Source organism: Falco rusticolus, chromosome 1 (genome assembly GCF_015220075.1).
Source record: "Falco rusticolus isolate bFalRus1 chromosome 1, bFalRus1.pri, whole genome shotgun sequence".
NCBI lineage: Eukaryota > Metazoa > Chordata > Aves > Falconiformes > Falconidae > Falco > Falco rusticolus.
Genome location: NC_051187.1, coordinates 87638119 through 87653846, shown reverse-complemented (window position 1 = coordinate 87653846; position 15728 = coordinate 87638119). Strand labels below are relative to the sequence as shown.

The 15728-nt window shown below is 43.9% G+C and overlaps 1 protein-coding gene across 2 annotated transcripts in view; it reads right to left on the bottom strand.

Annotated features, from left to right (window-relative positions):
• SFXN5 (sideroflexin 5) overlaps positions 1-15728 on the bottom strand; it is a 104238-nt gene that overhangs the window by 47044 nt on the left and 41466 nt on the right. For both annotated transcript variants that reach the window (XM_037388228.1, XM_037388237.1), the window contains 5 exons: positions 15386-15440; positions 13401-13426; positions 9328-9381; positions 6637-6693; positions 5708-5773 (listed from right to left, as the gene is read on the bottom strand). In XM_037388228.1, the coding sequence (XP_037244125.1) occupies positions 5708-5773; positions 6637-6693; positions 9328-9381; positions 13401-13426; positions 15386-15440 (258 nt within the window). The remainder of the gene's footprint in view (positions 1-5707; positions 5774-6636; positions 6694-9327; positions 9382-13400; positions 13427-15385; positions 15441-15728) is intronic.

Below are 15728 nucleotides of genomic sequence, written 5' to 3'. Positions count from 1 at the left end.
GTACAGAGATGCTTTAAACACTCTCCTGTACGCCGCGACCGGCAGTGACTCCAAGATGACTCATTAGTAGCTGATCAACACTAAAGTTATTAATGGCATTAATCACCTGATTTTTTTAACCCAAGGTTACCCAGTAAGGTAAGCCAAAAGGAAACGTTTAAGTTCTGAGCCGGTCCATTTTAAGTGTATAGATCAATACATAATATACAGCCTGGCTGGCAGTCATGGTTACAGGACATGGCATCTCTCTCTCTTATACAAAAGACGACAAAACACCTACTTTTGTCAGAATTTAGCTCAGGTTGCTAAGTGAGAACAACGTACTTATTTGCCTCTGTGCTGACAAGAGCATAAATCCCAAACTTGCACTTAATAAAAACCTTGTTAGAAGTTACAAACCTTGGTATATTTGAAAGGCAAAGGAGGGAGCCTGGCTACTTTTTAACTGGGGCAAACTCCACCATCCCGCCACTTAAAAGGTGCCTGATCTCACACATGTGGTTTTGCTTCCCCTTTCATCAGAGCAGAATTAGATCCCTATCACACAGGGGAAGGGCAGTGCCATGATGCCTAGACAGTCACAACAGATGTTTCCTGGTTAAGTTACACATACCTGTATATGTAAAACACACTCAGTATGCCTGCCAGGCTTGCTGCGCTCTAATTAGAGCCCATCCTGTCAACAGGGGAGGGCAATGCCAGCAGTACCATGTATGTGGCACCTCCAGGGTACATGGAGCGGACAACAGATGGACAACGAGCTAATGACCTGAGCACCACGCTGAGCAACAATACACTGCTTACTGGGAGATGTCAGAAACATGGCCAAATGATACTGGCAAAAGAGAGGAACCCCTAGGAGTGTCTGCACAGGGTCTTCAGTATCACAAGGAGCAAGATTTGGAGCTGGTCTTGGCAGCCGTGATCATGGAAATTAAAAACCTGATGTACGAAGCTCTGATCCAAAGACTACTGAAACCCATGGCAGTAACACCACTGCTGTGAGATGCTTCAAGGAGAATGTACAGAGAAACCCAAAGGCTCACCACGATGGGCTCCACGTGAGAGGCAACCCCTGGACTAACACCAATGGTCTCCAGTCTGCAGGTCTCAGCACCAGTGACAACCCAGAAACCAGAGGGCGGCTGCTCACAGCCCTTCTCTGGATCTGATTTAATTTTCAGGCACTTAATTACAGCTGCAAGAATCACTTCTGACCTCAAACTGAAGGTACAGTCTAAGGCCACAGTACTGAAGAGCTGAGTCTGAAGCAAAAGGGATCAGCAATGCAGTAGCAAGTTGAGTTTGGATCTGAAATTAAGAAACCTACTTATAAAATATGTAGAAAACCAGTTATTAATAATAAAATTGAGTTTGATTATGTAGCTTTTTTAACCTTTTAAAAGCGTGACAAAATTAGCAGAGCAAGTGTGTGTGTGTGTGTCTGCTGGAAAGTTTTGTATAATTACAAACCTTCCAATTGGTATAGCTCTTGGCACTAGAATATTTGGGGGGAAAAAAAGCCCCAAGCATTTAAAATATGCTTGATCTTTCTCAAGTCTTTTTACTACTCTGCCTTTGTTTTCCTTGCTATAGGAAAACCAGTTGGTATTAATTGTGCTTCATATACCATCATTATGAACAGCAGCCAGATATCAGAAAATAAGGCCTAATCACAGGAATCCACTCTATTTACAAAAATTAAATAACAATTACCACTCCATGTTCAGAAAAGCAGTAAAACGAGAGTAATCAAAAGAAAAGGCAGGAGGGAGGCTGGTATATGGAGAATGTGATAAAAATAAACTACAATCGCAGAAGGAGAAACAGATCTAGGTTACTTAACGGTAATCAGACTCCTCTAAACATACTGTCCGCCGCAAGCAAAGCTCAGGAATGTCGCAGGCAGGTGCGGAGCGGGTAGCCCAGGTCTCAGCATGTGCCTGGCGGCAGAAATGGTGCAGAAGTGTCATGTAAGATGTTAGAGAGGGAAGAGATCTGTTGTATCAGCGTTTTCACCTTTTTCCCCACACTCAGTCTTAGCATTATCCCTTCTGATGTCTTTTTCAGCCATATGCCAAGTGATTGCTTCACCTCAGTGCTGCATGGGAGGACAGATAAAATTCTGGAACTGGTATAGCTTTTCTTGCATGAAGCTACGCTGTGAAAGGGGTAGGGCTGGGAGTAGGTGGGGAAAAAAAGAAATATTGAGGAAAAATGTTGGAATATTGAAGAAAAGAACATTGATTCCTCCAAAAACTCATCCCAAAAGGCTGCAAATCAGGGGTCCCAGATGTAGCACCGGATCGGAGAAGCATCGCATCTCTCTGACAGCAATTCCTCTCTCTAAAACGGGAAAGGGATGTGGTTATTTGCAAAGATTTGCTAAGACTTCTAGTTTAATTGCAAGAAGCATAAAGCTAAAATCTGCTCTACCGTACGCGTCAGAAAGCAATTTGTTTGTCCCTCTTGTTAGATAAAGACACGGAGGGTGAAGATGATGGGAAGCACAATTACAAGTCAACTGATCTGTCATTTTGTGCGCCTTCTTCCCGTGTCGCTTGCCAACTGCAAACATGGAAGGGGCTCACTTTAATTAATACTGGGTCTCAGCAGACCACTGGAGGCAGTGGCACTTGTTTTCAGGTCATCTGGTCCTAATAGGCTCACACTGGGAGGTGATTTGCTGCTAACTGACAGCAGAGAGCAGTTAATGAGAGCTGAGGCCTTACAAGCCAATGTAATGAACCTCAGGGCTATTTCTGTATTATCTGTCACCACCATTTAAAAAAAAAGAAAAACAAAATCACAGAAAAACCCCCCGAAGGAGATTCTGGTTATTAATCTAGATATTTACTATACAAAAATCACTCCCTGCTCTGCAGGATTTTCTCTGGGCTGCTCTGCATTGGGAATCCAGCATGCAGTAAGTACTGCTACAGATTATCAGGAAACAAGCTACTCTGTGGTAACACACACACCAGTAGTGTCCCCAGCAGCTCGTCTACAGGGGACACTACAGGGACATCAGTGCACAGCAACTTCATCTCATTTTCGCACACTGTATCTGCCATAGCATGCTCTACTTGGAAGAAGACCTCCTTCCAAGATCAGGAAGGAGAAAGCATCTATGACGGCTGTTGCACTTCCCTGATCCCCCAATGACATCAATGGGTCTAAGGAAAGTTCCTGCCTTCCCCATAACAATATTGTGACCCTCAGAGCACCACATCCACAAAACCACTGCTATTACAGAGCTCACGGCACTCCTCACACACACTAAGGGCATCCCAGTGTAAGCCCAATCTGGTGGGGCCATCATGGCCCTTAGATAAGAAGGCAGAAACACCCTCTCAGCATCCATATCACTGAAGGAAGAGTTCCTCTTGCACAAGCTACAAATGCTCTAAGTATAGAGTACTGTGGCATCATCTTTCCTTGTAGTGCTTTTAAAGCTCTGCCATGATGGACAGCCAAGGTGTGCAAGATAACCAGGCACTGGGGCTCCTGCTGGAGATGCACCTACAAGTTATGTGGACAGGTAAATCCCAGCATAATTTCAGTTGCTGCATTTATTCAAAGCTCGTTGATCTGCACAGACCATCAGCTCCTTCACCACCACCAGGGAGTAAGCAGTACAACTAACAGGTACAAACCACCACGGGACAAAGAGCTGATCTACCACCAGCAGACTGATGAACACCCATGTGTCACCAGCGGTGACAGCCACACTGCAGTAACAGCAGGCCACTGCTGCTTTCCTTGAAGTTCTTTCATCTAGAAGTCTTGGTGTAGCTTTTCACACTGCTTCAGAGAACGAGTGCTTCTCACAGCACCACTAATTGTCATTTCTGCACTATGAACTTATCTTTCTGCTTCAGCTCCTTTGTGGTCAGCCTAGGAGAAACCAGAGATTTTAAGGACCTGCACCAGCTGTCCCAACCTGGACACCTCAGCTTGCCGCCCAAGTGGTTTCCTTACCAAAGCCTGTCAGCTTCTCGGGGTGACAAAACTCTGCCAACATCACTTCTCCGTGTCTCCTGCCCTCTATCTGCCCCTGTTGCCAAAATGGAGAGGAGCATTAATGCCAACAACATGGAGCCATCATCATCTCTCTGTTGCAGCTGTGCTGAGGGCTGGAAGGCAGGTTGTGAGCGGCGGCAGCACATCAAGCTGAAGAGCTTCACTTTACTAATTCACAAGGTGGAAAAAATTAAGGACTGAGGAGGACAGTCAAGATCTCCCATGCTAGACTGGGAAACAGCAGACAGAGAATGGCTGCTAACCAAAGCATCGAGGTCGGTGGGATGGGGACTCAGGTAGTACATCAGCTGCAAAAGTGTGGAGCTGGTGTGGACACATCTCCATGGGGTTAGGAAGCACGGGAGCTCACACCAGTGCTTACACACTGCTGGTCTGTGTGCAGTCTGGGTTAATTCTGCAGTGAAGGGATAATACAGGTGATACAGAAGAGAAGTTCAGCAACCAGTGAGCAAGCCAAGCCAGCAACACAGAAAACTATCAAGCAGAAGCGTATCCAATAAAACAGACAGTTTCCATCAAAACTGCAAGGCACTTCACTAACTCTACTCCCCTTGCAAAGCTGCCTGGCTGCCGCACAAGAACACAGATATTCTGCAGAGTTTTTGCCGTCCACTGTGGACACAATCTGCCAAACTGCTCATTGCCAGTTCCCAGCCAGGAGCTTCTGCCTCCACAGTTCTCCTAACAATCCTGAATCTGTCTAGACAAACATTTTACCTTGTAAAGAAATCTAAACAAGCCCATGCAGTTTTTTCCAGAAGGTGAATTGGGGAACTTGGGTATAACCAGTGTGGTGAGCAGGCTGAGTGCTGATCCCCTCCTATGGCACTGTCTGCAGAAAAAATGCCTGGAAAAGGATGTCTGTGGCTTGAGAAAAAGGAAAAAAGTCTTGGCCAGAGGGAAAAAAATACAAACTTCTTTAATATTCCAGCAGAAAAGGTACAACCATACGTTTCAGAGGCTTATCTGAAAATCCAGAGTAAAAAACTTCCCCAGGTTGCTACTGAAAAATATACCTGCCTCCTTGGGAATTAGCTGACCCTGCATGCAGATGTACTTGTTTCCAGGGAATCCGAGTATTAAAAGCCTGATGACTGCACCACAAGACCACAACTTCAGCAACATTAAAAGTTCCTCTCTTACGGACTATTTCAGATACTACTTGAACACCGTTTCCAGCTTGAACACTGTTCCCCCATGAAATGTCATTTTGAGCACTGCGGTTCTTTCAGTCCGAGGTCCTGACCCAACAGGAGAGTATCTCCAAAAGCCTGCCTCTGTTCAGCATGTCAGCTGTCACACTATCACTCTGCAGCCCCAAAGTCACTCTCTTAACTCAGACTAGGCTAATTTACCATGAATTAATGTACGTGTGGATAATTTGAGTCCACCCAGTAGCAATGCCACAGTGCAGAGACGCAGGCAGTGCATGGCGCAGGATGTGCTGGAAGCCATCAGCACTAGAAGTCTCCTTCTGTTGAAAAGTTTAGGCATGCAGGGACAGAAACACCTCGCAGTTAAAATATTTTCTGGTTATGTAGAATGAATTCCATCAATTAAAAGATAAACATGCTTGGCAATTCAAACAAACATTTCAAAAGCACTGCAGTACTACTGTAAGGGAGCAGTTACTCGGTAGTGAAATATATAAAGCGTTACCCACTGCTATTGAGACAGCACTTATGACAGCTCCCAAGTAGCCCTGGATGAACTTGGATGTCGGAGAAGGCTTTGGAAAGAAAAACAAAACATATTTTCAATAAACAAACTTCTGGTTATTAAAATGCAACCAAGCTTTTTTTGTTTGTTTTGCTTTTGTTTTATTTGTTTTAATCCAGAGACAGGTTTAATTTTGTCATATTGTTCTGTGACACACGGTCTGTCATCTCGCAGCGGCAAAAGCAAGGAAAATTGTAGCCTCATGAGCAAGGTTAAAGGGAATGGAAAATTAATTGGCATCAGAAAATTATAATAATAGCAGCTTAAAGGAAGTATGTAAATGAAATTCAGCAAATGGTACAAAATTAGCATTCTTATACACTTGTGATGAACCCCAAACTCTCCACATTACTTGTCTTTCACATGTTATCTCCATGAGCTGGCTGGTTTCCAACTCTGCTTCCCATCTTGAGCTTCCCACATCCCCACACAGGATGAATGAAGGCTAAAGCGATGGAAGAGAGCAGGAACAGCCCCAACACTTCCCAGCAGCACTGCTAGTAGTGCCTATAAAGTCCTCAGGAGACAGCAGTATGATCACGGAGCCACTTTCTGCTCTCCAAAAAACCAGACACCATTTGCTTTGTGCTCATTTACACTTGGAATTAAACCATTTCATACCAGTTAGACCTATATACTAGTGCAGCCCAAAGGCACTGAGCATTACTTATGTGCCTCGAGTGATTTTGAGATCCTCATGCCATTTACAGCTAAGGCTTAAAATGGAAGCCTACACAGGAGAATAGCCAATCTATAAATTCATCACAGTGCCAACTCCAGAGTTTCTATTAACAACAAAGAGACAAGACTTATGTTTCCGTGTAAAAACAGACCTAACGCACTGCATGTGCCACATATGTTGGGTCTCCTCACCTTTGTCGCGTTGCGGTTTGCATAGTTGACGCAGGCATTGTGGCTCTGATTCAACCACTAAAGAGGAAACAAGAAGAGATAGGCATAAACATAACTTCAAAAAACAAACAAAAAAAAATATCTATAAACGTCGGAGTGCAGCAGGAAAATTCATCTCCCTTCGGACCTGCTCACAACTTGCCACCTCTTTTCAAAGGCTCATGGAGGCCCAATACCTGATTTAATGCTCTTTGAAGTGAGGGACAGATGTCTCAAGGCACCCAGGGCCCAGAGGGCAGTTCTGCTACCCTATAAGCTTGACACGCAACTCTTTTCCCGGCCCAGTCCACCTCCACATGACACCTTGGTGCTATTGGTCTTTATTTTTGTCAGCACCAAATCCATACTGCTGTTAAGATGTAGCAGTAAGCCCAGCAGGCATTTCATCAGTCTCTTATTAAGCTCCATGGTTCTCAAACAGAGGGTCATAGGAGGCTTCAACTGAGGAACAGGAGATTAGATGTACCATCTTATGGATACGGGTGCCACTAAACTGGTATTTCTGTCCATAGTGTTTTGGAGAGGGATTTGTCACCAAAACAGCACAGCAGCAGGCTGGGGATGAGTAGCACCACGCTTCTGCTGTGGTTTCACCCACAGCAACTTCTGACAATATAAACAAAATTTTCATTCCCAAAACACCATGTTCTCAGTTCAGAGCGTGTCAGAACTGGACTCCTCTACAGCTGCAGCCTGAACTAAGATGGAAGAGGAGGAATGAAGTGAGGGTGAGGAGAGAGTGAAATGAGAGACTAAAACACAGGGATTAGCCCAGTCATTGTTGAGTTCGTGGCCCAAGAGCACATTTTTCCTGCTGACCAGCTCTCTAGCCTGGAACTCTGGATCTAGCAAACCTTGCTTTGTTTTATTTACATAATAATTAAAAAAAAAAAGTTACAAAGTCAGCTTGCCAGTAGGTGCTGGAAATCTGCCTCAGTTTTCCAGGGTTCTTTTTAACCCCCACATCACCTGTCTACATTAGCAGGTCCACAGGACTAGGCTAACCTGAGACACGCGCATTCTGGGCATCAGCGACAACTGCTGCACCGCACAAGCCTGCTGCTATAGGAGCCAGTGTTGTTTAATGCATTAATATGCACTGTCCCTAAATCCTATGTTATTTACCCACTTTTCAGAGAGATATAGACATACTTGTCCTTTATTGTCCTTAATCTAAAGTTTCAGTCATGTCTAGGTTGAAGCCATGCCCAATACCCATTTATTAACTCCACCATCTTCCCAAGTGGCTGCCTGACACCCTCCTGGGCTTTTTAGGTGATGCCTCTCTAGGTTGCTACTCCTTCTACTTGCATTTTTCAGTAAGAGGTGACCCATGTGCTCATCACAGTGGAGGGATGAGTTTGAGAACTGCTTATTAAGCAGCAGTGGTTCAGAAAGGCTGCGACTGCTGGACTTGCCTGCTATGGCTTCTTCCTTGAGTGGGCTTGTTTTGGTTCTGCATTTGAAACAGCCTTTCTAGTTTTAAAAGGGTTATTCCATCCTTTTAAAGCCCAGTTTCTCCCAGCTATGCCGTGGTGGTGGGAATAGCAGCTCCGCATGTAAAGCCATTTACAAGGCCCCCAGCCCAAGCCAGCTATCTGGGCTGGCTTGCTCCTCACTCACACAACTTCTCCAAAACCCAACTCTTTCCATCGTAGATGTCTACAAACAGATGAGGTAAGTTGCCTCCAAAGATATGAATAAGTCCAGGTGTCTGCAGGCACTATCCCACTCCCAGCAGGTAAAGCCACATGGCACAACTTACAGCTAAATACACCAGACCACAAGTTACTGGCACATACCAATATATTCTCAGTTCTGCAGTCTTTCTAACGTACTAGGCAGATCCCATTCTGCTTTGATATTTCTTAACAGCATAATTCTCTATCATCACTTACACTAGACAACAAAAAGACATTCACAACTAAAAATAAGTCTGAAAATAACTTGTTCTTTCATTTCAGTTAGTGCTGAAATTATACTTAAGTGGTGTGTTTACTATGGATATAACTCATTCATGGGCACAATTCCTCCCCTTACTCTTAATTCCCAGAATTTTAATGGGAAAAAACACCAATACCTCCCTACACATAGACTTATTTACCCCAAAGCTTCTGTAGCACATTGAACACAGTGGTCCTTGGCTTTGCAATGCAATTGCAAAAAAGATTGCAAACAAAAAAAATTCCTGAAATTCCAAGGCACAGGGCCTCCTGCACCCCTAGCCCTGCGCCCAGGTTGCACTTCCAACAGGAATTCACCAAGGAAGATCCCAACTACTGGACACGGTGTCTTTAAAAGAAGCAGATGTATGAGCTTAAGGGCTTACATCTTCATGGAAGTACACAATGTGCAATCATTTAGACCTGTTCAAAATGGGTCCAAAAAGCTGATTTTGAGATCCCAGGCTATTTTGCATCTCCCTTGTGATGGCATAAATAGCCAGGTGCCGGAAAGCAAACCCAGTAATTTGCTTACAGCCCCTTCTAGACCTACCAAATCTTTCCTTAACTATGTCCAGCCACACCACCTCCCTATTAACTAAAGCACTGCCAGTGCGGAATAGCCATGTGTATCAGTTTGTCTTCTAGACAAAATTCAACTGCTCCTTTCCTTTCCATAACATTCTCCACCCATTCAGGTGAGTGTTACCTGCCAAAACACAGTGGATGCCAGCGTCTGGTTGGGCAAGAGAAGACCAACAACCTACAAGATAAGAGATTTTCTCATTAGTAAATGCATTGCTGGTTTGCCCTCGGTGCTCTTCTAGGCATGCAAACAACAAACTTATTTCTAATTACTTGAATGAATTATCTTTATTTTGATTTTATTTCATTATAGTTATTGAACTTCCCTTCAGCCTATTGTCTCTTAGTTTTCCAGTGGGTAACGTAGCTGCCCTTGAAAGCTTTGCATCTTTAATTATTGCTTGCAACACACCTTGAAAAGAGTCTGGCAGCAGATACCATTCAAAGATTAGTTCAGTAAAATGTTCTTTAATCCATGTATTTCTGGAGGATAACACAAACATTGCTTGAATGCAAGAGTTCAAAGTTGTCCCCATTGGCAGTGAAGGGGTTTTTTCTTATTTTCCTTTGGCACACTCACAAGAAAGAAATCCGATTTGAACATCTGAAGACAGGAGTGCCACCTGGAAGCACATGTGCTCCTGTTTGGGAGTTTGAATTTTGTTTTAAGAGAATTGTTGCTGTGTCATACTCGGAGCTGCGAAAACTCCTGCTTGGGCTATGAGCTCAGGGTGACAACCACTGTCTCCCAGAGGCATATGGCAGCCTGTCCTGGCACATCTGGCCAGATGCTGCCCAAAAGTGAGATGCCACAGGCTTTGCAAGGTCACCTACTGCAGCACCCAAGCCACACACGTGTTGCCTATACAGTCCTGAGAGCATCCTTGGGACATCTCAACACAGCGCACAGGTATACCCTCTGCAAATCTTCAAAGACCTTTGGAAGCACAGCACTGCCAGGCTCCTTCCTACCTTGTTTTATGGCAATCTTTACTCTTAAAGCCTAAGCAGCTGAAGAAGAGGAAAGGGATGCAAAGCAAGGGGACTCCAAGTGATAAACCGAACAAACACAAGATTAGATCTCAGGTAAGAAACAGGTGAGGTGAAATACTTCCTAACGTCATTGTCATTTTCTTCCCTCCTGCGCATTAAATGTCTGACAGTTTCTGAAGAAGATGGTGGTCTTGTTGCAAAATCACACTCGTGTCTTTGTTAAGAGTACAGACTGGGTAATTCCTTTTAAATTCCAAATACATTTATTTTTAGGACATTCGTGTGAACTGAAATGTCTCCAAGGCATCTGGGCAAGGAGGCTGTGAGTTCATTCCCACACTCAGACCGTCTTCTGCACCATTTTCTTTAAGTTTATTCTTGAGAAGCTGAGAAAACTTCCCTGTTAGGGCACTGAGAGCCTGCCACAAGGAGGGATAAGCTAAAGCCGTCTCTGCACATCTGCAGCAGCATCAGTTGAAGAGGAGGTAACTTCTATGCTTAAGGACATAAGAGAGAAATAACAACAAACAAAAGGGTAATAGGGTTGGGAGGCCTAATTTCATTTACATCTTCCTTTCTCCTCCTCCTCCTCCAGCTTTTCCTCCTCCAGCCTTTCGTGAAGTTACAGCTACTTTGTAAGCTGGCCGAGTGCCAATCTGTGCAAGTTACACTAATTTACCGCTTCCATTCAATATGCAGATCTTGTCATTAATTACTCCATTGCTGGTCTTAGCCAAACGAATTCAACAGGCGATGAACCTCCTCACCCCAGGACTGACTTACGCCCCTGAAGCCAACAGGCTAATGAGGCTCCAGAGGAGAGGGAAGACTGCAGGCAGCTACTTACATTGTCAGCTGAAGCTGAGCGCCGAGAAAAATAAAAGAGGAAAATAAATAAATAAAAAAGAGCACCCAAAATCTGTATGACTGAAAGAGGCACGTTTAAATGCAAACTCTCCATATGTGCAAGAGTCTGTCAAGAAATGTACAATTTCACTTTTAATTACTGTCAGGGGAAAAAATAACTAAGAAGGAAAACAAAATAAAAAAAGCTTCTAAACACTAGAAAAGTACCAGCTACAAAATTTAATTGCTTCTCAGGTGCGAACGGCACTTTGTGGCCCCAAACTCAGGGCTAAAGCTTGCCGCTTGGGCAACAAGACCCCCAATTTTCAATGGCTGGGGAAAATAAGGTGCTTAAAGCTGTGGATGGCAGCTGGGAGCAGCAGCACAGCTTCTGCTCCATCTTCACTGCCTGCATCTTGGGCTGAATTTCCTAAATGTAGATAAATCTTCCTCCTTGGAGGCCTTCATCTGTGCGATCAAGCACAAATCCAGGGTGAAAAGTTACAGCCCAGCAGCCACCTTGCACATCTCGCCCCTCCAGCAAAAGGAGACAATGTGAGAAGCTGAATTTGTTCCCTTCTGGGCTGAAATCTATGTTGGCAAACACAAACTCTCTCTACACTTACACACACCCCATCCTGTCCCCGCTCTGCCACTGCAACCCACTCTGGGGTTGAACCATATACCTGAGCAGGGAAAGGATAGAGGCTAAAAAGAAAAGCAACTGATCGCGACTTGGGGCAAGAAAAAACAGCCAGAGGATTTGGTTGTGTCAAGGGAGTAGCTGCTTCGGCCAGAAAAGAAATTATTATTTTCAGCAAGACCTTAATCTCTTTCACAATGAGCTAAACCATACTGAATTATTTTGCATTAGCTATAGGGGAAAAAAATCCCCAACACATATATAGGCAGCATCAGGTATTGACTGGTAGGCAGTAAACCTGTTAATACATAATCTGATCACGTCTCTGCCGGTATCTAAGCAGGGTGTTTAATTGACTCCCCTGAACACCGGGACAATTAGCGCGGGTGCAATGGCACGCCAGCATGGCTTTGCGGGCGAGGACAGCCACGCTCGCTCAGCCAGAGCCCACCGCAGGCACATTAAGTCTCTCTTGAGGAAATCCCATCCCCCTATGTGAAATGCAAGACTCAAACTGTTTTTATGCTAGAGCAGGCTGCCAATTTTGTCACTAAATTTCACAGATCGATTGGCATAAATGTTACATTTTAATTTTAACATTTGAAACGTTTGGTTTTTTTTTTTTTTTTTTTTAAATGACAAGAGGTTCCAGTTTATCCTTTACAGCTAGTGAAATTGGGCTCATCTGACAGCTCTCGGCTCCTCTGACAGCTCTGGATTTGGGCCGATTTCATTGTCAATTTGATCGTTAACTCATTTTTGTTTAACCTTTTCTTTTAAAATGCCCCATACAAAGTTACCACCAAACCCTTACACACAACAACAAATAGTAACAGCCGCGATGATTTCTGGTTTCAGGTGCTAGCAACCCTGCTATCACCATTTGGGAAGGGATCGTTACCTTTAAGCAAGTACTGTGCCATGGCCCACTGGGTTTAGGAAGATTAAATTCAGCAGATTTTGCTCCTTCAACCATTTAAATATCCATGATCTAATAAACTGAGCCAAAAACTGGTGGCCAGTAGGACCAACTACCTTCTGGCACCAACTTTGGCCAAAACTCTGTGCCTTAGTTTCCCCATTTGCAAAATGGGGTTAATTAATCATTCCTGTCCCTGAAGACAAGCTGAGGTTTCAGCATTAGGAGGACAGGCAGAATTATCTCCCTTCTGGTTTTTGCTATCAAGAGCACCCAAATGCTTTACAAATTTCACAATAACAAGTACAAACTAAAAATGCCCTTAGCAATAACCCCACGGAAAGCACTTGCTGTTTTAATTAATCAAGACGAGAGCATACAACACCGGCCTCGCCGTGCTGTAGCTCATCATGTTCAGGAAGCGACTTGTAAAACATGTAAATTAAAAAAAAAAAAAAAAAAGTGTCCAAAGATGAAATCTGAGAGTTGCAGAAGTTGCATTTTGCAGGCAATGAGCTCATCTTGGTCTTCCCTTTCCAGAAGGGAAAGATAAAGCTGAAGACGTTGCAGGGGGCTGGGCAAATAACATTAAATAGATAAATAACCTCAAGCACAATGTCCATAAGGCAGGTATTACATGACAAAGCCCTTGCTAATGTGCAATGGGAAAGGTGGGAACCCTGCGTGAATGTGTCACAAGGCAGTAAGGTGGAATGTGCAGAATTGTCTGCGAGTGCTAAAAAATGCATTTCTTAGTACTCGCAAACAGAACAGGGAGAGATGATAAAGTACTTACGATGGGTGTTCCAAAAGGAATGTAACCTATTAAAAAACAAGAAAAAAAAAAAAAAAAAAGAGAGATGTATGCATTGTAATACAGTTTGGGGATGGAAAAAAAATCACATCTAAGACATCTATCAGTTTAGAGTAGAAGCCACACCTAGCATGACAGGCTGCACTCACTTCCACCAGCTGCATACCACTGCAGGGACGTCTGTGGACCTACACCAGACACACCAAGCATCAACTAGAGCAGCGTTCTGATTTTTGCCCAATCCCCTTCCCATCCTCTATTGGCTTGTCTTGGGTTGCAGTTTTAGAGTTTCTCTGAAAATCTAATAACATCTAGACCCTAAAGCTTACTCCAGTAAACCCAGTCTGTGCCAGGACGTGGTATGAGGGCTTCAGAGGGCACTGTGTTGTTGAACTGGGCTAGGCAACCAGCAAAAACTCAAACCAGCAAAAGCAAAGGGATGATGGCTCAGACCAGGAGCTGCTTGGTACAGACCAGGAGGAGATGGGTGCTGCCACAATGGTGCTAACTGACCTGACCTAGTGGCTCACTGCCAGAGAAAGAGGGAGATCCTGTCCCCCTTCCCAGGCTCAGTCACGCAATCTGTTCCCTCCCTCATGCTAGCTCTGTTGCTCATCAGACCCTCCCACAACCTACCCTTGCTAACCCAGAAGAAAACTCTCCAGCTTTCCATGCCCATTTCCCTCTTGTTGAAGCCGGTCCCACCAGGACAGGAAGGTGAAGATGTTCATGAAGCCATCTAACAAGCTGAAGAGCCTGTGCCAGTTAAGGAGCAGGACCATGCCACAATAGGTGGGACCTCCCTCTTTCACCACCTGCTTTATCAACATCTCCACTAGTGATTTTACACCAGGAGAGCTCATTTATTTCTAGGTCAGTAGAAAAAGGAACAGAGTATAAGCTGAAGAAAGTATATTTGCAGCATGGAGGAGAGAGGGACTATTTTAATCATAGGTGTAAGTTAAAGCTCTCTATATTAGAAATAAGCCTTTACCCCAAATCTTATTGAGCACCACAAAAATCAAATGCTTCACATTTTTCCCCTGCTAAGTCTGCCAATTTTTGTGCTAATTATAACTCATCTCTATGACTTCCACTAGAAGGTCTTGGAACATTTTACCAATATTACTGAATTAAGCCTCATGGATCCAATTTACAGTCAGAAAGGGCAAAGACCTGAGAGGAAGAAATTTTTTTTTTTAAATTAAAAAATAAAGAACAAGGCAGCAAAGTGGTGGGTCCTGGTTTTTCTCCCTCTACTTTACCCTTAACATCATCCTTCTTCAAAGAACTGCAGAACAAAACCCACCAACCCTGGTATTTTCCTCTGTGCTCAGTATTCAAGTGAAGATGTTCCTGCCAAAAAACATCGAAAAGGTCTTATTTAAATAGATCCTTTAGGAAAGGACCAAGGCTGCCCTTGCATACTCAAGAGAGCTGCTATTCAACCCACAGCAGAGGTAGCTGTGGACCTGTGCATGGCAGAGGGACATCCCAAAACGGGAGGAAGAGGCAATGATTTCACCATTAAGCAGCCCAGTTAAGCCACAAGGAAGCTGATCCTTCCTGAGCTCCCAATGCCATGGCTATTAGCTACCACCACACACAGAAAAATAGGGTTCATCCTATTCTCTCCTGGAGAGCAAAACCCTAAGCTGCTCGTTGGGCATCAGGCTTCACTGTTTACTGCAAAATTAAAATGCCTGTTCTAGTGACGGATACCTCAGAAATGCCAGAAAAGACGTTAGCTTGAGTCCACATTAAAATACCTCAAGGAAAGGAAAATATTAAGCACTAGAGCACTCGTAGGCATTTGGGATCCTAATTTTCCTCACTTGCAAAGGGATTTTAGCCTTTATCTTTCTGATGTCAGTCTAAAGATGCAATTCAAAAACAGGAGGAAAAAACCCACTTTTTGTACAAGTTCTCAGTAAAATCAATGATTGCCCGATTGGGACATACTATACCTGACATTCGGAAAGGCATGAAGATGGTCTCATTTGTATCAGGATGGATGATGGCCTGTAAAACAGTCAGCAAACAGACAGTAAAGCACAGCAACAGTTGGCAAGGTGCAGTGAAGCCAGTATTCAGCCTCTACAAATAGCACCTTCAAGCAGAGTGTATGGGGGGATTTCATGCATTTCAGCACCCTCCTTGCTTTTGCAGTTCTGACCAAAGGCAGTTATTCTTCAGCAACCTTCAAAAAAACTCCTCCTAATGCTGCTTTCCCCTCTCCTTACATAATTTAGCATAGGTTAATAATTTAGAAGTAAATAATTTAACTTGAAATACAGAAAGTGGCTCTTT